The sequence below is a fragment of the Dipteris shenzhenensis genome, chromosome 13 (genome assembly GCF_047967505.1).
Source record: "Dipteris shenzhenensis isolate YYH24624 ecotype China chromosome 13, Dip_SZ_1.0, whole genome shotgun sequence".
NCBI classification, from domain to species: Eukaryota; Viridiplantae; Streptophyta; class Polypodiopsida; order Gleicheniales; family Dipteridaceae; genus Dipteris; species Dipteris shenzhenensis.
The window spans coordinates 4,007,664-4,032,500 of record NC_141608.1 but is presented as its reverse complement, the minus strand read 5'-3'; the positions used below and the strand labels follow the sequence as shown (position 1 = coordinate 4,032,500).

Below are 24,837 nucleotides of genomic sequence, written 5' to 3'. Positions count from 1 at the left end.
GGAATGGAAGGAGTTGATAATGTAGGAATAAGGAAAAAGCTAGCTAAATGGACAAATCAACAATTATAGATGATGAAGCTAGAAAATTTCATTTTGGGTAAGAGATAAAAGAAAGCTAAGAGGAAAGCCCAAAAACAAAAAAGAAACTTGAGGTTCAATCTGATACCAACTAGCATATTAAGGACCAACTCATCACAGAAAGGATGAGTCACCTTTAAAGCAAGTAGTGCCAAATCCCAATTTTAAAAAAATGAGCACCCCAAAGGTGAAATCTAAATTTAGGACTTCTTGGGTTTTTAAAAAAATCTCCAATGTAAAAGGCATCCAAATAAATGTGAATCAAAGCACTAAGTAGTGAAAACAATCCACAATTTCATTTGCCAGGATGATGGTACAAATGAACGACCCTAGTAGCCTAGTTGGTGATGGTGTAAGTGACACTATTCACCCAGTTACTACCCTCTCCATGTGCCATATTCAACGTTTTTTTAATGAGACACACTGTGGCATAGGTGTGCATTCTTTTTATCTATTCTTGCTCAAAGAGGAACAGAAAAAATTGCACCAAGGTCCTTTTTCTTGCTTGTGAAATACCCTTGTCCGACAAGCCATGCCTTTTCCTTGAATAGTTCTTTGTAGTTTTTCGTGGGATGTATTGGTCTCTCTCAGGTTCGACAACTTAAGTGCCACTGGAATGAGTTCTTCTGTAACTATGATCCATTGCCCCACCACTTTAAAGGTCATTGTAGTTGGAATATACAAAGTGAGGGCCAATATGACTCTTTGCACCTTGGTAAGAATTCAAGAAAGAAATAAAATATGGGCATACAAAAATCCAAAGAATCCTATGGAGTTGGATAAGTCATAAGATATGATACAAAATCACCTTATAGGGGAATTGGAAGTGCCAAGAACATCCAAAAATTTTGTAAACTAAGATTCTCGATCTCTAGTACATTGAATTTGTGTCAACAACTAAGGTGTTTGGTAGTGTACCAGTTCTAAGTAAGATTAGCAATGCATTATTTGGGTCCCAATAGTTTTGATACCTTTGAGGTATGTTGAAAATCTACTATTAGTGTGCTCTACTCTTGTTTATTCTCGATTTTGTTGGTTAAGACACATGCATATGTCACAAGCTATATTAGCATCACGATATTGCTAGGATGGGTCCTAAATAAGCAAGAGCTCAAGGGCCTTATGTCCAATCACCATGAGATTTCACTTCTAAGGATTGGGTTCTTTCTCTTAATCCTTATGCTGGATTCTCCCATATAGGTTTCTTTAGAAGAAACATATGGCCCTCTACTACAAAAAAATGTCATGTCTAATTGTCTTTCTCTAATTCCTAATGGTCTCAAAGTTTGAAACTCACTGTTACTAATGTGGGCTCATATCTATGAAGCTTTGGGCAAATCAAGAAACTAGTGTACTCAAATCATTGGTATCCAACTCTTGCAAATAACATAATTGAATAGTCTTGGTTTTTTATGGGTTGTGTGGCTAGAACATTGTGGCATACATTAATCTCAAACTAATTAGATGAGGTATAGAGCTAGTCCATTTATGAACCATGTAGAGCGATAAGATGAATCTATAAGTATTATAGTGCCTTTTCAAAATATTCTCAAGAAAATGGAGAAATTGGTCTTCATAGAAGATATCCAAGTGCCATGTAGACATGGTAGATAGCCCACACCCATAAAATTTACACCCATCATAAATTGTCTTTGTTAATGTACATGAACCTCTTAGTGTGTCACATGTGATGTATGTATATCTAAAGAGTATTAGTATGAGGGGAGATGTGGCTAGGGACATGCCGTGATAGTGAACACATGTAGGAAACCAAGAGGGTGTGACGAGAGTGTGCATGAGAGGAAACTAAGTGTGTGCATGCATACACGCACAAGGACACACACAAAAGCATACAAAGAGGATAAGAAAGGAGTGAGAGAGAGAGAGAGAGAGAGAGAGAGAGAGAGAGAAATCTACACAAGTCAGAGAGAGAGAGAGAGAGAGAGAGAGACTGAAATCTACACAGGTCATTAAGGTGAAGCTCTAGGCCGTCAAGGGGACTGAGGAAGAAGGTCCTTACAATCACTTGTAGAGCTTTTTGTGGATTTGTCATATCAATGGGGCATCTAATGTGGATCACAAGGAGCCTTGATCATTATAAGGGTGATAGTTAATGTAGACTTTTTGTGCTTTGGCTTACTTACCTTATCCCTTGTCCCATGCCATGGCTTTAGCTTTTCCATCTTCTAGCTTTTCTACATGGTATCAATTTTCGGTTTTAGTCTCTTCTTCTCTTGCCTCTATCAGCCTAATTTCCTTCTTCAATGATCTAGGCCTCTCTCCTTTGAAGTAGTAGAACTTCTTTGAAGGCAACTGGTTTGGGCCTAGCGATATCTTTTGTTTAAGGTTGCTCCTTTTTTACCTTGCCATAGGTGCAAGTCTTAGTGAAGGCTTTGCACTAGAAACAAAAAAAGGATTTGTGTATTTTTTAAAATTTTGGATAATTTCCCATCATTCCTTTTTAGTTCTACTGAGTCATTCTCCTTTCTCTCTCTCTCTCTCCCCCACGTGAGACTAATTATTGCCCCGCCTCCCCCAACTAATTAATTAATATGATTTTTTGAATGTTAGGGTTACCTATTCCAACACCTGAGGGAGTAATCTCTTCTCTTCTTGATCAAAAGTGGAGCAAATTCATTGGAGCATCTTGATAGATATTTCACATCATTATGTACATAAGAATGTGTGCACTCACGGTTATGCTGGGTATTACCCAACATCTGATCTCACCAACACTAGCGTAGGGGGCAAGCAATCCAAGCGACAACTCATATGAGTTTAACTCATATGAAAACTCACTATTACACAATCTGCCACCCCTAAGACCAATGACTCTGGTACTTCTGGATAATATTCTACATCTAACATGTTCTCAGGTTTTCTACGGTACTTTCTGAGAACATTCTACCTTAGATGTAGAACGTAGAGGGGAAAAGCCAAGGCAGGCGGGGGGGAGGCAAAGGCAAGAGGGTGAGCACATGGTGGGATGGACATAAGGGAGCTTACAGATTTTCTCAGATGTTGAATGTTCTCAGAAAGCATCAGAGTCAGCTCACAAAAGGGCCTTTTAGGTTTTTTGTCCTTTATTTTTGCAATTTTGAGCATTTTTGCACTTCTGTTTTCACCCCGCACAAAAAATGGTCTTGCTGTACAAGATGCACCAAGGCATAACGAGTCCAGTTTAGCATATTAGAGTTCCAGTTAGGTAAAAATGCATTGCATCATAATTTTTAGATACTTAGTTTCACTGGTGATTGCACAAACCTTGGCTGCTCTCTCTCTGCTCGTGCGTCACACCTCCCCCACCCTCTTCCCAATACAGTCATTATAATTGTTCCAGGTCAAAATGAGATATGAAGAAAGATTTTAGCCTTAGAAAATTTAAATGGATCGGCTGGATTCTCCAGGTGATCCACAATACAAACTGTTATCTCAACCTTCTCTGAGTGGCTTAAACGCAATGGTTAGCAGTCTCTATAGTTAGTGGAAACCTTTCATGGTTGCCTGAGTATCTGACGTGCCTTGTTATCATGCCTCTCTAGAGAAAAATCTGAAAGACCCAGGCATGGGCCAATGTATTCATAAAAGACCTCATCCGGTGGAATAGGAGTGAAAGGGAAATGTTCTTCCAGACATGTCTGATTTCGCCAGGATATTGTAATCTACAGGTTCACGTTGCATTGTTGCAAAAAATAATTATCGTAGTTCATATACTTTGTCCAGTACGGTTTGAACTTGGCCATTGCTAGCTCCAACCAGGGCTTCATGTTGCCATTATAATGCACTACAGCAGCCCCCTGTATGTCATCAAGGTCAATATTGGGATCATACCCTAGGCCCAAGACGTGCCATGTTTTGTCCAGAGAATGAGTCAGATTATAAAAGGTGATCAAGCCAGGTGGCAATGTCCCCAGCTTCCATAACTCCCTTTGCTCATTCTAAAATGAACACAAATTGTAGTTAGTCCATTTCTATAATAACTACGTTCAATTCAAAAGTAAGAGGAAAACAAATGCAGCAAGACGTCCAATTCAAAAGTAAAAGCAAACAAATGCATCAAGGCCATAAAAATCACTCACCAAGTTTTGCCACTCATGATATATGCCAGTTATATCCCGCTTCTTCCACTCTCGCAGATCAAAAACATTCATGCCAAAAGCCCAACCACAGGAATTTGGATCAAAATGTTCTGAAATCAGCGGGTTTGAAAAGTTAAGATATTTATCAAACCGGTGAAAACTCTCTCCACATGTTTCTACCGCTCCGTTGACATTCCCATGCAAGTCCATGGACCATAGCGGTGTCAAGTCTTTCTGCACCACAATATCATCATCCAGAAAGAGGATTTTGTCCAAATTTGGATAAACCTCTGGAAGATAGAAGCGCAGATGATTCAACATAGACAAATATTTAGGGTTCCGATACTTAAGATTTGATGCAGCATCAGCCAATGTTGCAGGGTGATTAGCCTTAAAATAATACTCCTTCATGGCTGCAGTCTGAAGCTGACGCAAGGCTGGGCAATAGGAAGAATTCAACCATTTGAAATTATCTATATTTTGCACTTGAATCGTTGCATTGCCTGGGGGATTTGCCAAAAACCACATTTTCACCGCTGCATAATTTAGCTTATCTGTGACAACATGAAACACGTGGTTTTCTGGGTCCTGCAAAGATGTTTCCAAGTGCAAACCAACATAAGGAAAGGCATATACATATGTGCCTAAGCAGCTTATTGACTAAAAAGAATAAACATAGATGAGCAAACATATCCAGAAATTCTGTGACACCTTCGCATGAAATACTGTTGAGTTTACAACCACTGCGGCTGCAATAACGTTATCTGAAAACAAGGCATAATGAAAGAGGCTAGGATCTTCGAGCTTTTCTTGATTTGGGAATTCCCTTTGGTCCTCTGAAAGCAGGCTATACTCGGAAGTCAATAGCATGGAAAGACAATGAAGGCCTTTGGGAAGAGTCTTGGCTACAAGCTGTCTTAGAATTGCACTCTGCTTATTTAGCACATGAGCATGTTCCTCTGAAGCCTGCAACATGGCCCTCAACTTCCTGGTGACTGCTTTGCAGTCATACAAGTGCTCCCTTGCCTTTGTCAATATCTGTCCCATAGCCTTTACCTTCTCTGAAGCACTGCATCATATTAAAGTCAGAAAGAGTGTTGATTAGACATACTTGGGAAGAAAGGAAGAGGAAAGGGGAGAACCCATCCAGAAATAACAATGTTCATATTAGATTAAATGGCAAAGTATCAAAGAAATAACAATGTTCATATTAGATTAAATAGCAAAGTATCAAATTGGTCTCTCTCTCTCTCTCTCTCTCTCTCTCTTCTCAGTCATACACAAGACAAGATATAGTTTTCTACTCAGAGTGCCCTTTGCAAATAGCTTGCGGATACACATTGGAGTCAACATACCGTGACAAGACCCAAGTGGATCGGGGGGAGTGGCGGAACTATACAGGTCGTCTTTGACTAGGCTGATCTCTATCGAGAGGCGTGACACACATGCCATGTTTCTTTGGATTCAGATCCCTCAACATGACCTCTTCATCGCAATGTGCTATTTCCCCCCAAGACTTCCATTTTTGCTGGGGGGGCTCCATGAGGAGGCTGAGACCTCACCATACGGAGCTGTGGGGAAGTCCTCCTTGTTGGGAACTTCAACGGGAGGACGGCTACATGACAAGTACGACCTCTTGATTTCCAAGATGATTCTATTCTACTGCATGATGTTAATCTAGAGGCGGCAAGGAATTCAAACAGGCGAATACCGGTAACTTCTATGGGTGTTCTTTCTTGAATATGGCAAGGTACATGACCTTATCATTTACAATGGTCTAGTCTAATGGCCCTTCTTGGGGTGGATTCACCTATTTTCCAAATAGAGAGGTTCCAGCGTAGTTGACTACCTCAGGGGATCCCTTGCCGTCTATCGACATATCACTAACTTTTGCCTTTCCTTGCCAATACCCAGAGCTGATAATGCCTATCTTTCCTTTAGTATATCCATCCCCCACCACATGGCACACACCATGACACCATCTACATACACCACATACCATGACATCTACCTTGATTAAAGCTTACTCCCGAGCATGTTGCTCATCTTTCTCCACTACTTCTAGATCTCGAAGAATTTTGCACGTGAAGATCGAGCCATTTTTGATTACCCATTCCCTCCATGAGGCCGCTCTCCTCACTTCCTCAGATCGCCATTGGTGACATCAAACACACAACTCTGAAGCTACATAGTTGCGGAGCCAAAGATCATGCATGAGCTGCTACATAGTGAATACACATATGGACTAAGTATTCTAGCCTTGATCTTGGCAAGGATTTTTAACAAAATGGTCTAAAGTAGTTTTCTCCACACCTAGACCCTTAAGACTATCATTCATGTTCACAAGGCTTCCATTGTCATGACAAGAGAAATCACATATCTGTGATTAGTAGACATTAAAACATTATTATTATGTTATACGCCAATGGTGTAACATGTATTTGTATTTATGATGGACACCGACCGATTTGTTATGGCGGTGGATCATGTTACGCTCTAGCCGAGGTAGCATGACCTCGGAAGAATCAGTCGACATTTCCCTTATAGGATCTATCTCTGTAATATATGTGTTTGCGCTTCATGTAAATGATCGGGAGGGATTTAATGTCAAGGTCCTAGGTGAGGGCTGATAGCACCAGACTAGATAGATCTGAGACCAAGGGCCTAGTGCAAAGATTGTGCCTAGGGGCAAGGAATTAAATGCATCCCAAGAGAGAGGTGAAATGTTGCATTAGGAAGGCCCTATATGGATGACATGTGGCATCTAGATCTATCTAGGGATTTGGGGTTTGCTAAGGCTAGAGAGAGAAGAGAAGGATTTGATACACATGAATTTCAACGTAGATCTCTGGCTTGCTTTGTGCCTTAGCAGAATAGGCTGGGAGGAGAATCATGGTGCTACTCCCGTGATCTGCAGTAGAGGCTAGTAGAGAGAATAGTTGGTTGACAATTGGTATCAGAGCTCGGTTGAGTGAGCAAGGGACGGGAGACGTTGTTTGTGAAGGGCCTGCGAGGGGATTTGGATCCTTGTAACGACGTGACGTGACCTTAGAAATAAGGTGACAGTTGGTATCATCACGCTCGTTGACGAACTTGAAGGCTGGCTGGCCGACGAGCAGTAACGGGCTAATGGCGCATGCAAGAGCTCACAAGCTGGATGTTTGGCATCGCGGGAGCTATGTGCTTGGCCCAAGGATCAGCCTTGGCCCGTCGCGTGGGCAGGGATCCATCTGAAGGTCGCGTGAGCTCGTGGAGGACCTGGTATGCACGTCGTCCGGGGGCTTCGCCAGAACTGTCGATGCACAGGTTGGTGGCTTGGAGGCATATTTCATCACGGACTCTGCCGCTCGTCAATTGTGTCTTGGTTGGAGAGGGGCTGCGCCTTGGCGCCTGGCTTTCTTGACATGTGAGCTCGGTTGGAGAGGGCAGAGGGTTCCAAGTGACTCTTCCTACTGGTTAGTCACAAGGCCCTTGCTGGGCCACGTGTGGTGTTTCGGGAGTGCCATACATGAATGTTGGGCTCCACCCGCTGGTGGAGGACTGACTGATAGAGCTGGCGTGAGGCGAACATTGTTCAGTGTTGCAAGTGACTCGACGAAACGAGGGATGAAGAGCGCAGGAGGGTCCTGCTGTTTGTGACCTCCATGCGATGGACTACGACGACGTGATGACGACGTGTCTGAGCGTAGCCCTCCCGCACTTAGCATAGCTTGATCGGGCCTGACGGAGGTTCGTTGACGAAGGTCTTCGACTGCTGGTTGTGTTCAGTGGTCGTTGGTAGAAGTCAGAGTACGGATGACTGGTGAGAGCTGAGAGCAGGCCGTACGTGCAGGCTGCAAGCTGTGGGATTCGAATTCCAGGGAGTACTTTATCTATTTTCCCTTTTGGTTTTCGTTATTCCTGTTTTGTCGGAAGCAGTTAGACTTTTGTGGTTTTAGCAGAGGTCGCAGTTTATGATGCTATAGCAAGAACAAATTATGCTTCAGCAGATGCCTGTGTGCTTCAGTTAGAATTAGACTGCAGGAATTTCCCTAGTATAGGGAAAAGCGCCATCTGTGATATATGCCTGTATTAAATGCTTGATCAGTGTGAATGTGGGATTGCAGGAATTCCCTAGTATAGGGAATTGTGTTCAGAGTGTCAGTACCCTGCATTGTGTCAGCTTGTGATTACAGTGTTCTAGGGGTGTTTTTTTTTTTTTTTTTTTAAAGCCCCAAAACAAAACACCTACTGAACTAAATGGAAGCAGAAGAAGGGGCTTCCAGAAGGGACCCTGGTGAATCAGGAGTCCGGCCGACCCAGCAGGGATCGCGCCCAGTAGCTCACACTTTATCTGGCAGGATTGCATTGCCGGAGGATGCCTTGCAACAGTTGTTAGCGCAGCAATTACAAGCCAACGCAGGGCAATCTGAACTTAGGAGAGCGTTACAGAGTATGTCTGCCAGACCTTCTCGAGAAGAGAAGGGAAAGGCTCCAATGGAACTGGAGTCTAGTGTCCATACGGTCGAGCCTAGGAAGGCTAAAGTGCCAAATATTGCTAATTACAGACCGGAAAAGTATTCTGGTTGGATGAACGACCGTAGCTCCGATGTCATTGAGACCTGGTTACACAAATGGGATGAGGCGTTCGCCATTTGTGAGATCAGAAATGACATCAAAAAGATCCGCGAGGCCACCCATATGTTTAGTGAGGCTGCGGATCGGTGGTGGATTAAACAACAAAAAGATGGCATAGCATCCACTACCTGGGAGGGGTTTAAAAGAGAGTTCAGGAAACACTTCTTACCTCCTGACGAGGCATCCCAAGCTTGGGATCAATATAGGAACCTTCGTCAGAGAAATTTATCAGTGGCAGAATACACTGATAAGTTTCGAGAGAGTGTAATGAAGGTTGACGAACCCCTGCCTCAATCAATCCAAGTGAAAGATTTCATATTTGGATTGAATGATCGAATAAAAATGGAAGTTCGGGCTAAGTACGCGAACACGCTAGATGATGCAATAGCTATAGCCCTGAACTACGAGGATGCCAAGGGCAGCAAGCCAAGTGGGTTTGCACAGGTCGGAACCCAGTATGGGTATCCGAAGAAATCTGGGTTTAAGAAGAAGTGGGCTAGTAGAGGGAGTGGTTCGCAGCCGAGTGGTCAAGCCAAGCAGGCGAGACCGGCTGAAACTCCTAAACCAAGTACCACCATTGGAGTGAAGAGGAAAGTAACCCCAATGGCAGCTCGGGCTTGGTCTAAGTCTCCCTTGAACCAGAACAAAGGAAAAAAGCGAGGAGAGAAGGCTTATGCTTTGGTTGCCTTCAACCTCATCAGTGGAGAGATTGTCCACGTAATAAAGATCGTCGGATGGCTGAGATGGTGATCTCAGAGTGCGACATGGAGATGCAGGGAAGTCCCAGAGCGGAAGAGATGCAGATTCAGCTAGCGGGATCTTCTCAGAGGTTAGTACCTTGTTTGTTCTGTGTGTCTGTTACTAAGTTAGTGACGAGTGCACCTGATAACATCCTATCTAAGCCCGCAGCAACGGGGTATACAGCCTTCAATGATACGGAGTTAATCAAAATGAAAGGGCAAGTGGCCAGTCATGATGTCATTGTGTTGTTTGACTCAGCGTCAACTCACAATGTGATTAACTCCAAGCTCGTGAAGAGGCTGAAATTAAAGACAAGTCCATCTGACTATGCGTATACAGTCAGGATGGCCGATGGAAGTTCAACTGAAGTATGGGACCAAAGGGTTACCCAGTTAGAGCTTCGGATTCAGGACTATGCTGAGAAGCTTGATTTTGAAATAACCAAGCTTGCTCATGCGGATATAGCCCTGGGAATGGCGTGGCATTCTAGGAAGAATCCAGCCATTGATTGAAAAAAGCACGTATATCAATTCAAGATGAATGATGTGCTTTATGTCTTGCGAGGTGAAAAAGATATACCTCACGACCGTTGGTTTCCGTGATGGAAATCAGAAAGGCTCAAGTAGAGTTTTTATACCTTTGCACAGCATCGGTAGAGTCGGTGGATGAGTCTTCGGCTAGCACTGATGTTACGCAAAGTGGTGAGATGGCCAAGCTGGCTAATCTTATAACAGAGGAGTTCTCTGAATGTTTTAGGGATGAACTACCTTATGGGTTACCTCCAGAGCGGAAAGTTCAGCATAAGATTGAACTGATCCCGGGGGCAGAACCTGTAAATAGGCCTCCCTATAGAATGAGTTTTACTGAAGAAGCGGAGGTGCGTAGGCAACTGGAAGAATACCTCAAGTTGGGGCAGATTCAACCAAGTTTCTCACCTTTTGCTTCACCAGTGATATTAAAGAGGAAAAAGGATGATACGTTTTGCCTCTGTATAGATTACAGAGCATTAAATAATATCACTGTTAAGCACAGGTATCCGATGGCTCGGATTGATGATTTGCTAGATGCATTACATGGAGCCGTGATTTTCAGCAAGATAGATCTTAAGTGCGACTATCATCAGATCCGGATTAGAGCCGAGGATGTGCATAAAACCGCTTTTAGAAGCAGGTTTGGTCATTATGAGTTTTTAGTAATGCCCTTCGGACTTACCAATGCTCCAGCGACCTTCGTCATGCTTATGAACGATTTACTACGTCCATATATCGGAAAGTTCGTAGTACATTTTATTGACGATATCTTGATATTCAGTAAAAGTGTTACTGAACATTGTGAACACTTAAGGATAGTGTTCAGTACTTTGAGGAAAGCCAGTCTTTACGTGAATAAAAAGGAAACTATACTGTGTATGGTTAGGCTTGAGTATTTAGGGTTCATAATTACTCCACAAGGGGTAGAAATGGATCCGAAGAAAGTGGCTGCGATACTAACTTGGCCAATCCCTCAGAGTCTGACCGCGTTGCGATCATTCTTGGGATTTGTCCAGTTTTATAGAAGGCATATCAAAGGATATTCCGGAATAGTATCGCCATTGACTGATCTGACCTCAGATAAAGTACCTTTTATTTGGGGACAGAATCAACAAGAAAGTTTTAACACCATAAAACAAGCTGTGGTCTCAGGACCGGTGTTAAAAATAGTTGATCCCCAGAAACCGTTGTTCCTAGAAACCAATGCAAGTGGCATTGCGGTAGGAGCAGTCCTCCTTCAAGAGGGAAGGCCAGTAGCCTTTGAAAGCAAGAAGCTTTCTCCCTCTCAAAGGAATTGGCCAACTCATGAATTGGAGTTGTATGCTGTTATCCATGCTTTGAAAACATGGAGGCATTATCTGTATGGTTCAGAGTTTTATGTGGATGTGGATCATGATACTCTGAAACATTTCTGTAAACAGCCTGACTTGAGGGGCCGCCAAGCTAGGTGGGCAGAGCTCATGCAGGAGTTTAATCTAATGATTCGGTACCGAAGAGGAAAAGACAATAAGGTAGCTGATGCGTTGTCTCGCATTATGCACAACCTGAGTTTCACGGTATTAGAGAGTGCTCTAATGGCCGAGATCAGAGAAACTCAGAAGGTGGACGAGTTTGTCCAGAGCTTATGGCCTAAGGCTCATGTGTTAAAACCCGGGGAAAATGAAAAGGATGACCTGGCATCCAGAAAAGGCCAAACTTATGCAAGATATGCCATAAGGGATGGTATGCTAGTTAGAAATGGCAAGGTTGTAATACCTGGTCAGAATGATCTCAGGCAGAGAGTCATTCGACAATGCCATGATAGCCCGTGTGCGGGACATCCAGGTGTCGAGAAGACATATGATCTCGTGAAGCGAGATTTCTTTTGGCCAAAGATGAAAAAGCATATTCATGAATATGTGACACGGTGTTTCTCGTGTCAGGTAAGTAAGGCCGAGCGGGTGAAGCCACCCGGACTTTTACAGCCCTTGGAAATACCACTAAGTAAGTGGGAGAGCATTTCCATGGATTTTATTGTAGGACTACCTGCAACACAAGGAGGGTATAATTCTATCCTTGTGGTGGTTGATCGTCTAACCAAGATGGCTCACTTCATTCCGACTAGAGAATCTATTAGTGCCCCGCAAGTAGCGGATTTGTTTATTAGACATATATTTCGTCTGCATGGATTGCCTAGATCCATAGTGTCAGACAGAGATGTCAGGTTTACCGGTCACTTTTGGACAGCGGTATTTGAGACACTAAGGACTGAGTTAGGAATGAGTAGTGGGGATCATCCTGAGACGGATGGTCAGACGGAGAGAGTCAACCAGACTTTAGAGGATATGCTGAGGGCATATGTGTCATTGAGGCAACATACATGGGACAAGTGGTTACCATTGTTGGAGTTTGCCTACAATGATAGGAAACATTCATCTACTGGGTTCAGTCCGTTTGAGCTGAACTATGGTTATAGGCCAGCCAATCCAACTATAGTTGGAGTACCTCAGAAAGTGCCTAGTGCCGCGAACTTTGTAGTTCAGATGCGGGAGATGCTAGCACTTGCGAGAGCTAATATCCGTCAGGCTATGGATAGAGCCAAGGTGTATGCGGATGAAAATCGGTCTATAAGAGTATTTGAAGAAGGAGAAAAAGTTTTTCTCAGAATTCCTTCGCACTCGAAGTCGTTGACTTCAGGAGAGTGTGCTAAGTTATCACCTCGATACTGTGGGCCGTGGTTAATTCTAAAGAGAATAGGCAATGTAGCCTATAAATTAGAATTGCCACAGGGGTGTAAGGTGCACCCAGTTTTTCATGTTTCACGTTTAAAGAAATTTTTACATACTGGTGACTCACTAATCGAAGGTGTGGTTTTGTTTCAGGAGATAGAGGGTATTGCAAGGCGCAAACCAACAAGAATCCTGGACCGAGGAACAATGCAAATACGAAATCGGAAGATACCCACGGTGTTGGTTGCATGGCATGGTCAGCCTCTATCCGAAGCTAACTGGGAATCCGTATATCAGTTGCGGAGAGTGTTCCCAGACTTTATCATCGAGGACGCTGATGTCTGAAGAGGGAAGGAATGTTACGCTCTAGCCGAGGTAGCATGACCTCGGAAGAATCAGTCGACATTTCCCTTATAGGATCTATCTCTGTAATATATGTGTTTGCGCTTCATGTAAATGATCGGGAGGGATTTAATGTCAAGGTCCTAGGTGAGGGCTGATAGCACCAGACTAGATAGATCTGAGACCAAGGGCCTAGTGCAAAGATTGTGCCTAGGGGCAAGGAATTAAATGCATCCCAAGAGAGGGGTGAAATGTTGCAGAGGAAGGCCCTATATGGATGACATGTGGCATCTAGATCTATCTAGGGATTTGGGGTTTGCTAAGGCTAGAGAGAGAAGAGAAGGATTTGATACACGTGAATTTCAACGTAGATCTCTGGCTTGCTTTGTGCCTTAGCAGAATAGGCTGGGAGGAGAATCATGGTGCTACTCCCGTGATCTGCAGTAGAGGCTAGCAGAGAGAATAGTTGGTTGACAGATCATCTGAGTAGATAGGACTAGTTGAGAAAGAACACCTTCACCCCCTCTTGAAGAGGATGGATTGGGTGAGAGTTATACACATCTTGAGTATGATAACCCACAAATAGATTTACAACAGTCTCTCCTTCAAGAACCTCTTGATAGGGAGTTCTCCTTTCGTAATGAAAGAAGAAATGAGACCAGCCAAGAACAAGGTGATGAGTTCACGCCTTCAACTCAAAACCCAGTACACATGGATTATAATCCAAGTGCAAGAGGAAGAGAGGAGACTCTTGTTGATAAGCTGATTTTCCAGCTTAGCAATATGATTGAGCAGTCCATTATGACAAGATTAGGGACTAAGAGGACTTTAAACTTCGGGGATGAAGAGTTGAGTACCCCTTCTAAGAGGTCCAAATTCCAACCACGAGAGAGAATTGAGTTCCCCAAATATGATGGGGCAAGGGAGGCTGACAAAATCCTCAATTGGATTCGTCATTTTGAGCTATACTTTGCCCATCAAGACAAGACCGAGCAAGAGAAGCTTGCTCTTGCCACATTGCATGTGCAGAAGGATGCTCTAATGTGGTGGTCCTTGTCACAAACAGGAAAAGAGCCTATTCATGATTGGGCTAAATTCGTGGAGCAACTGAAAGCCACTTTCATGCCACCAAGGCATGAAGAGAACCTAACCTTTCGTTGGGAGAGGTTTAGGCAGTTCGATAATGAGAGTAATGCAGATTTTACAGCGAGATTTTGGAAACTCTCTCTAGAGTTACCCAAAAAGAGTGAGGAAGATAGGAGAAAGAAGTATTTAGCAGCCTTAAGCCCAAAAGTAAGGTACGAGGTTGAAATGTTTAACCCGACCATGCTTAAGGACCTCACTAAGCTGGCTGAAATAGCCGAGAGAAAATTGAATCCGCGTAAACCCTTCAACAAAGGAAATGAGAAAGCTATTGTACAAAATGTTAACAGCCAATCACATCCTGGATGGATACCATTTCCTTCCATGACTGACGATGAGAAGAAAAAGCTAATTAAGGAGGGAAAATGTTTCGCATGTAAGAAACATAAGCCAGGGCATCCATGGCATAAATGTCCTACTCTATTAGCCAAATTTGTTGTAAAAATAAAGGCAAAGCATCCAAGTAGGAGGGTGAGGCTTCTACCTCCTCATCCCAAGACTCTACAATGAACATAGAACCAAGAGTAAATGCTATCCATTCAGCCAACACTGGTGTATGGATGTGTGAACTGAATAGAGAGTAGGCATATTCATTGTAGAGTATGGACAGAGAATAAATATTTTTCTCTTCTGAGCGTCTGATAAGATAAATAGGGCTGAAATAGAAGAGTTGGAAAAAGAGATTGAAGGTCTATAGTTTCTATAGACTAAGTAGCTCTCCATCGCAAAATCATCCATAGCCAAGGTCTACCTAGTTCAATGAAAACATTTGGGTGAGAGAATCGTTTTAATACTGACCAATTTGTGGAGAATGTGTTTACTGTAAAGAGATTTCAGCAGCTAAGTATTCATAAGAGGATTCTGAGCATGAAGAGATACTGAAGAGGCACTGTAGTGGTACTTTTGCATTTTGAATATTCAGCATCAAGAGGAACCAGAACTTGAAGATGAGATTTAAGTTTGGATTCAGAAGAGATCTTGTACTACCAGGAGAAGATTATTTGTAGATTATGAAGAGGAGATACAAATGCAGAAGTAAAAGAGAAGCGTACGCAAGAGAAAGAGACAAGAGAGGATCCAGAAGAGGACTTCTGCCCATTTAAGCAGGAGGGAGTGTCATGACAAGAGAAATCACTAATCTGTGATTAGTAGACATTAAAACATTATTATGATGTTATACGCCAATGGTGTAACATGTATTTGTATTTATGATGGACACCGACCGATTTGTTATGGCAGTGGATCGTCTGAGTCGATAGGACTAGTCGAGCTGGAGCCACTGCTTCAACTGGCATCGAATTTGGACATGTGATACTTATTTTATTAATAAAAATGTGCACACACGTGTCTAGGTCCTAGGGGCAATAGGAAGGGAAGGGTGCATTAAGGCGCATTGAATGGCAGATGCATGGGTCATAGGCTAAGGGTAGGTGTAAATGGAAAGATGGAACTTGAGTGATCTCAAGGGACATTAATGAAAGGGTATCACCCTTTCATTGTGAATCTCACGTTACATTCTCTCTACCACATTGCATTCATCCGTCATCTCTTTCCCACCTTGCATGTAGGTTGAAATAGAAACAAGTACTCTCACGAGGGCGCTCTTCCCTATTGGAGGGCCAATCGGCATTCAAATTCTACATGCATTGCACACATTTGCATTCTCGAAAAGTGTGAATTTTCACATCCGTGACGACCATGCGACTCTAGATCACTTCGAGGGCTAGGGCATGAAGACAAAGGATTTATTACTACATTGTAGATTTTTGCAAGGCTTTTAACACAATGCTAAGGGCCTAGCTCATCAAATGCTTGCAAGATTTGGGATACGGTAAGGGGATTACCTAGGCAATCATGGCACTTTGTGCGACGATCTCAAGCAAGGTCTGAACGGGGCCTAGGATGAACAAAGGAGATCAAGAGTACTATTGGGGTCAAACAGGGTTTTCCATTAACTGTGTTTGGCCTTTATATCACGAGCTTGAGACCACCGAGATACCAGGAGGGATAGGCTCCTTGATTCACATTCTCCTCTATGAGATGATGCGGTCTTATAGATTGACCTTCAGATCATGTGTCTCATAGAAGGTACAAGGTGCATCCAAGTGTTGCTCGAGGCCCTCAATTGTGGTAAAATCAAGGTTTTCATCTTAAACACATCCGAGGCAATCATGCGTAGAGAGCAGTTCACCTTTGATGGGTTATCGGTAGAAATCCTTGCACGTTACACAGCTGGGATTCCTTTTCTCTGGCCCAATCCCAATCATACATAGAGAGCAATTCACCTATCAATAGAGATCGTTGCATCTTACACGTACTTGGGAGTGCTTTTCTTTGAACGGATCTTCATAATGAGACCAACGATACAAGGCCGACTGAGCACGGGATATGGCTAGTGCTTTTACTCTCAGTTCTAGGATCCCTGATCCAAGTCTCTTCTCTTTGATTCTTTGGTTAGATTCAAATGGTATGTCTAGCAGCCCATATTGGACCCCGATCTATCAAAGGCTTTTTAGGCTCTAATGGAGAGGCTCTAGATTCTTTTATTGGCATGGATATTCATAATAAGCCGTCCACCCTATCAGATCATCTATCTTAGCTGAGTTAGAGGTCCCCCTACCCCAGATTGATGCAACATTCCAAGTGATCACATATCTCCATCGAGTGGATTTTGGTTCCTTGACCTCAAGCCGATATAGGCCACCATGGCTGGCGTTATCCGCATCCATGACATTAGTAGCTGAGGGTGATCAGAGATGTTGGTATGCCCGTACAAGAAGATAGTTTGTGAGCATTGGACTCCACATGGACAGATTGCCTCCTTTTCAGAATAGCCTTGAGGCTTGCTCTATTCCTCTCACTTATCACCAAGCTAACCAAGTCATTCGAGAGGATCTCATACATGGACAGATTGCCTCCTTTTCGGTATAGCCTTGAGGTCGCTCTATTCCGCTCACTTATCACTAGGCTAACCAAGTCATTCAAGAGATCTCATATAGCTACACACATACAAGACCTTTTTAGCACCTAGCGAGCTTCTTGTTAAGAACAGCTTCCACATAGATCAATGCCTATAGATATCAAAGGAGGCCTTCATCGACCCGCCAACCTACACACGGATCTACCTATCCCACTTCTTGGGGACCTCAATTCGATTACATATTGAGAATAGACAGATTGAGGGCATACCTAAAGGGAGCCTCATTGACTCTGTATGCAATATACAGGAGGTTGAGTCAGAGGAGTCAAAGGAGCACTTTGCTTTCAATGCCTTGTATGCTATGAGATTCGAGGCCACCACCACTATCTTTTCATAGATGGATTCCCATTCTCTCCAACCTCTTGGTTCATCTAGATCAGAGATGATTAGCGAAATTCATTCAGAGGTTGTAAGACACGGAGACAAGTCGGGAGACCCAACCAAACTCAACTCAAAGGGTGGTTAATGAATTTTATCAATCAAATAGCACCGATTGGTAGTCTCCACGAAGACGATTCAGTGGAGGCTTGAAGCGAGAGACACGACAAACCCGCCAATGTGTTGACACACAGATGAGGCTTGGGGATCTTCCCTCCAACCAAGGACACAGCCGACAGGTTGACATTGATACTTGTCCGATAGAGAGCTCAAGTATAAGCGTGCTGTCTTGTGGGAGTATATATTGTTGGTTGGAGCTCTGTCATGGGGAACATTTCAACTGAGGATTTTCATCTATATCCCAATCAAGAGTACATGCAGACTTCATCCTCCGGCATCTTATCTGCACTTATATCTACAACAAAGAAAGAGCAGGCTTGGATATGAGTTTAATGAATTCTAAGTTCCAATGTTATGAAAAGCTCTTCGTAATCCAGAGAGTCAGAAACAAACGGGGGCCCATCATTGGCTTATGGCGGCCAACCTTAAGGGGACTTCAGTTATTACAAGAACGGGACTGGACTTTTACAACGAATGGCATAAAATCTGACATGCATCATTCTGCTGCACAAATGTTGGATGGATTAGCGCAGCCCATTAAGTTATTACAAGAATGGAAAAAAATGAACGGCATCAAACCTACGTTCAGCTCTTATGAATCATTCTGCTGATGGTGTTGTTCGGATAGATGGGTAAGTTCAGCCAATCAAGGGGATTCCATTCATCACAAGAATGGGACTGGATTTTAAAGATGAACAGCATAAAACCTCGACATGCGGCTCTTAAGAATCATTCTGCGGCAAATATGTTGGATGCATGTGTTGGGAGTGATGGATCACCACATATGAGCCCCCATATGAGGACATGAGAGAGTGACACCATCAGGATGAGATTAATGGGTCACCACCCATGAGCCCCCATATGAGGAAGACATGAGAGAGTGACACCATCAGGAATGGGAGAAAGTGGACAAGTACATGGGCAGAAACAAAGCATTACATGTGGGCACATTATAGTGGTGTGAGAGATGCCATGTGGGCAGCACCCTGGCTGCCATGTCGGTGTCATTGCAGTGGAATATACGAACAGATGGAGAGCAGATCTGTGAATAGAGTGAAAGAAAGAGTACAATATACCTAGATGAATCCAGGAACATTCCCAAACTCATCCTCTAAAAACACAACATAGTGCAGTTTCAATCTCATGATAGTCACTCACAAGGTTGAAAACCATAAACTATAAACTCCATCATGCATAGCAGGGACTAGCTACTATGACATCCCCACTGACGTCATCAGCGCCCAACAGTGGGTGTAGACCATAGTATAAAAATATGCTCTCACACATACAAATCCACACACCCACACATACTTGAGCATCCATTTATACAAAGTCTTTGTACTGAGTTTCTGTCGGCACTCCGGAGGTGAAGGGCAGACTCAGCCATGATGAAGGCTAGCACTAAAGGAGAAGGCTAATCAAAAGGTAGTCCAAAATCTCTTCATTCAAGCTACAACTGCTTGTGAAGTCTAAACATTTTCATTTTAGTCTCTCCCCAACGAGCATCTAAATCTAAATCTAGCTGATAGGGCAACGCACCATTTAAGATAGAAAGAATTATCACAATACCAGCCTCACATACCTATGAGATAGAGTACAACCAAATAGACTAACTCAAACAAGCCTCTGTGGGCTGAAGCACAGGGTGCGCTAGGGCCCTTGCTGAGCACTATGCTAAGCTAAGAAGCTCAAAAGCTCAAATTCAATACTTTTTTTTAAAACAAGAAAATTAGTTCATTAAGTATGAATGAAAACCCGAGAGCAAGCTCAAATGCGGGAGCACATCATGCAATGCATGAGGAAAAAAAACAGCTCAAAATGAGCTAATAAAAAACCAAGGCGGAGGCTGAAAATGCCACCTCAACCCTGAGGGAGACTCAAAAAAGAAAGGAGATCCTCTCCGAACTCTGAAAAAAGTAACTCTCCTGGCAGTAGCTGCTCTGGAGGATCCCTGCATGCTTGCCCATATGGCCATCAGAGTGTGTACTGTGTCGGTCCAAATACTGGCCATAACCTAGGAAGGGTGAACCTGAATACCCTCCATCGCCTCAAATTCAATACTCAAAACTAATAAACTCAGAACTAGTACTCAAAATACAAAACCTGGTGCCATCGTGGCTCCCCCATGAGCTGCAAAGATATCTCGGATTTGAGTTGTCTCTCCTTGTAACGGGGGGTGTGGCCTTTGTGATCTTTGTATCTTTTGAGCCATCAAGAGTGATACCTCGACTTTGGCAATCTCCGCTGAGAAGAGCTGAGATAGGCTGGACCTCCATCATGCGTGCTTTGGTCAGCCTTTGTATCATATATGGTCTCTGCATCTTTGTCTCCATAGCTCAGTGTGATCTCTTCCGGCTAAGCCACTCCGTCCTCATGTTGGCAATCTCCTCCTCCACCCAGTATGTCCCGGAGCTCAATTGAAAGACGCGATCTCGTCAATGTAGAGCCCAAAGAGAGTCGGTGAAAGACGGCATCTCTACTCCACTCCGTCTCCACCCATTTTGATAGACCTCTTGGGGCATGCACTCTCCCTCTAAATGGACTCATATAGACTCATCACTCCTCAGATCATGACCTCCGCTGCATCTCCTAAAATCTCCTAATCGTACGAGATCGTGTCAAAGCAAGTAGACTTTCTGGGATCTCGACCTTGCCTCCTCAATGATGGCCTGTAGGGTGGAGGTGGTCTACAGTGGAGTGTTGTCTTTGGAATCCCACCTGTCCGAAGGCCTACTGTCCCTATGTCTCTGTGTAGCCGTTGATCTCCCTCTCCAGTATTGACCCGTAAATCTTAGCCAATGTGTGGCCAACTCATGAGAGTGTCGTAGCTCCCAGTATCCATGGTGTCCTTGCTTTGTGTATCAGCTGTGGCATACATCATGGTTGAACATTTGCACTAAAATTAGAGCCAAGACCTCTTGCATGCTCAGTCCTTAACCCCTCGTGATTCTGAGCTCTCAGGTTATGGAGCTAACGTAGTGCAGCTTGCACATTCTGTGTGGTGAACAAAAAAAACATGTGGTGGGCCTGGGCACAGAGAGAGAGAGAGAGAGAGAGAGAGAGAGCAAAAAAAGACTAAAGGGAAGAGTAGACTGCGTAAGCTATGAAACCCTCCATGGAACTGGTACAACTCTAGGGCAGAACTGCGCCACTGGATCATGAGGTAGACTTGCACCTCACAACTTACTGGCTGTGGCATACATCATGGTTGAACATTTGCACTAAAATCAGAGCCAAGACCTCCTGCGTGCTCAGTCCTTAACCCCTCGTGATTCTGAGCTCTGAGGTTACGGAGCTGATGTAGTGCAGCTTGCACATTCTGTGTGGTGAACAAAAAAAACATGTGGTGGGCTTGGGCACAGTGAGAGAGAGAGAGAGCAAACAATGACTAAAGGGGAGACTAGACTGCGTAAGCTGTGAATGAGCTGCTCAAGTGCTTTGAAGGAAGCGATGCATATCTAAACTTTGAGTTCGATATTTTCAGAGTGGATTCATATGATGCAGAAAAACTCACCTGTGTGGCTGTTCAAGTGCTTTGAAGGAAGCAATGCATATCTAAACTTCGAGTTCAATATTTTCAGAGTGGATTCAAATGATGCAGAAAAACTCACCTGTGTGGCAATTCTGAATCAACATTCGCCTCCCCAAGAACACGACGACTTTCTTTGATGCGCAGATTTAACTCCCCCAGAAGATCAGCATTTTCCTGGGATTGAGCTAAGCTAGAATATATTCTGGCCATTATCAACTGATCTCGCATGAGTCTAACCAAAGCATCAGATTCATCATTGTTGCGTCTCCATATGCTGTATTTATTCAGACCACCACCACCAATTTCGTTCTTTCTCTCAACAATCTCCCTTTCTAATTTTGCCGCACTTTCATTCTGTTGTATAAGCTCAAGCACTCTCTGCTCCTTCCTTGCTAACCTTATTTCCTGCCACAGAGAAGCAACAACAAGAGATCCTTTAGAGGCCCATGCTATCACCAATGTGATCTGAAGGCATAATTCATATTGATATACAGAGAAAACATGTGTCATTATTCTTTTCTTTTTCTGCCCCGAGCAAGTCAAACAGTCCAAGACAGAAATGGATAAAAATGCCACAAGAGTGGTACACAGTTGTCTGGTTATAGCAAATGCATCCCCAAAAAACACCGTAATCCAATTTCCTGTTCGAAAACAGAAAGTCAAACTTGAATCTCCACAAGAATATCCATAACTGCCTTCAAGCATAAGAATTAAAACAGAAAAGCTTGATGAGATCCTGCACTCACTCGTCTTGCAATTTGTTCTGAGGCACCTCCGTCAATTTCACCATCTGAAAAAGGAGATGCAACCATTGAAGCAGAACTCGGACACATTACCAACGACCAAGTCAAAAGCTGCTTACATATTTCAACAATATGTTACGACTCACCAGTTACTTTATTTTCCAACCTAGGTGAAACGCTGGTATCAGGCTTTACATCCCCTGTCTGAGCTGCTTCTTGCTTCTCGTGTACATCCAATGCTTCTCTTCTGGGCATGAAAACATTTGGCTTTGAAGACTGCATGTCCTTTCCTTCAGTGTTTGTCTCCAGCTGTCCTTTCACAAGATAACAACCACGAAATAGACAAGGAAATTATTTCTACTTCTGTATAACCAAAGATACAGCATTGAAGCGTAAGCTAGGAAAATCATTTCAACCTGAAAAGCATATCGCTTTTCTCTGCTCACGTCAGCAGGATTTTCCAGAACCCATGATGACGATAAATCTTTTCGTCCCATAACATCCAGACTTAAAGGGCCAGAATCATCTACATTGGTTTTAATGACATCAATCACCTGTCCAACAACGTCATATTAGAATAGTGTTAGAAAAACAGGACTCCAGCTGCTGAATATGAAGAGGATAGTCAAGAGACTGCCATTTGCTAGAGAGATCACATCCACAAAAGGTGTTCCAAACAGATTCCAGGGCTACAGGTGTCGACACATGTATAGGCAGAAATCACAAAGCAACTCTGATAGAAAATATCCAGCCAGATGAAGTGGGAAACATGGAGAGGGACGTGCAATTTATGAAAAACAAATGTCCTCCTTGAAAAACAAGCTCTCTATTGCAAATCTAAGTTTTGGTTAGAAGGCAACATTGATACCAAAATTTTAGTCAAATGAAGTGGGAAACGTGAAGGTGGACCTGCATCCTATGAAACAAATTACCTCCTTGGGAAACAAGCTCTCTATTTGATGCAAGGCCTTGAGCTTCACATTATCCGGCTCCTGCAAGTGAGCGAAAGGTTGAATAAGCCTCCAAACAAATCTCTATATCCGTTACGCTTTATGCATAAGAATGAGGAACGGCATTGGACGGGGAAGATGCAACGGAAGGATTTCAGAGCGGTGATCAATTTGTTTCTAGATGCTACGCAACCTATCCTACATTGGCCTTCCGAAATTCTCTTCCAGCCGCGACAGAAGTTGAGATCTCAAAGACGCTTACAGTGTTGTCAGAATCGTCCAAACGTCCCATGCGTCCTGCAAGATTGGACAAGAGCTCGGTATCACAAAGGCATTACGATAACCGTATAGCTAAACGAATTGTTACATATAAAAGACTAGACTGTCGTTAGATCAGTCCCAAGGCCACTAGAGAAGAAGTAAAGATGCTCGCTACTCACTCTAGAAAGGAGGGAATGGTCATAACGTTCCCCAGGTACGTCATAGAGAAGTTAAAAGTTGCCGTGCAGACAGTTTGTCGAGAAAAACACGACGAACGCATCAAAGATCACGCTATGGAAAAACCTTAAACTACACGTACCGAAACGGGCCAAGAAAAGGAGGGGAACCAGCAGCGAAACGAGGAACAAGCTGATGACGGGTATTCGGAACTTGCAAGCTCGGAACCGTTGGGAAGACGGGTTTCCGCTTCCTCTTCTGGGTGGCATGGTGCGCCTCTCTTTCGAACTCGATGCTGCGGTCTTTATATCAAGCGCTCATTGCTGCTGGAGTCGCTCCCTTTCGAACTCGATGCAGCTGTTGCTGCAGAAAGCGTTGTGGGTGCAATGGATAGGCAATGCAAAAAAGGACTCGAGACCCGAGACGCCGATCAGGGTGGAGCACTGGAGCTCCGCAAGGCCGGCGGTTCTTGGATCCTAACGTAAAATCAAGCGACTTGGAGCTCGATATCCAAAGATTTCACAGTGAGCTCGAGAGCTGTCGTCGTCTAAGACGAAACAGAAAGAGGTTAGCTCGCCAATCGTTGACCCAGAAGATGCGCTCGTCGTCCCACTCTCTGATCTCTCGCTCTTTCTTTCCCCCGTCGATTAGTTTTCTGCCTCCATCGCCATCGCCGGAGCCGCTTCCTGCTTTTATTCCGGCTTGTTGAGGTCTTTGCGCACGTTACTCCCGCAGCTCATTCGCATTTCGGCTGTTGCGTGAAGTTGCGTCGCTTCAAAGCCAAGCGAGATGCGCATTGAAAACGAGTATCCCATGAGTAACTACCTTATTACGCTTCTTCGCCGTTGCTGCTACTCGGCGCCACTGCCATCTTTCTCCTCCCCCTCTGAGTCACTCACAGTGCTTTAAACTTTTCCCCAGGTTTTCAAGTTTCAAGCTTGAGCTTGCTCCTTGGGTCTGATACTGCATTCATTGCAGATAGTTGGGAAGTACTCTCCTTCCCTGCATGTCGCGTTGTCGATTGTCCTCTCAGCTCGCCACCCCGCCCCATGAGTCGTGAGACACACAAACATTTCAATTCATTTGGTTCTCTCTCTCTCTCTCTCTCTCATCAGTCATGACAAGTTACAACCCCCACACACGCATTTCAAATCATTTTCATCTCTCTCTTTCTCTCCACCAGTCCGCCTTGTCTCGCCAGCTTCTTTCTCGGCCGCGACGATAAGAAAAACCCCATAATATATGTCGATCACGCCCTTTCTGCCGTCGAGTCGTCCTCTCCGTTGACAGCACGGAGACTCCGCCGGACGAAAGTGAACTGAGCGGCGCAAGAAACGAGGCGTTGGATCTTCGAGAGAGGACGGGAAAAACTGGCTGGAGGGCACTAAAATCTACGAGCCAGGGGAAGTTGGCAACACTGGTGAGTGCAACAAATTCTGGCGCCGTGTTCAGGCGGCA

The 24,837-nt window shown here is 43.8% G+C and overlaps 1 protein-coding gene across 1 annotated transcript; it reads right to left on the bottom strand.

Moving 5' to 3' along the window:
- Positions 1 to 3,477: 3,477 nt before the first annotated feature.
- On the bottom strand, positions 3,478 to 23,648 carry LOC147894933 (polygalacturonate 4-alpha-galacturonosyltransferase-like). The gene is made up of 10 exons (XM_087384255.1): positions 23,522 to 23,648; positions 23,204 to 23,238; positions 22,924 to 22,983; positions 22,408 to 22,545; positions 22,138 to 22,300; positions 21,995 to 22,038; positions 21,328 to 21,653; positions 4,869 to 5,226; positions 4,158 to 4,745; positions 3,478 to 4,016 (listed from the first exon to the last, which is right to left on the bottom strand). Exons 1-10 carry the CDS (start codon positions 23,646 to 23,648, stop codon positions 3,741 to 3,743), a joined length of 2,115 nt encoding a protein of 704 aa, XP_087240381.1. The 3' UTR covers positions 3,478 to 3,740.
- Between the last annotated feature and the right edge of the window lie 1,189 nt (positions 23,649 to 24,837).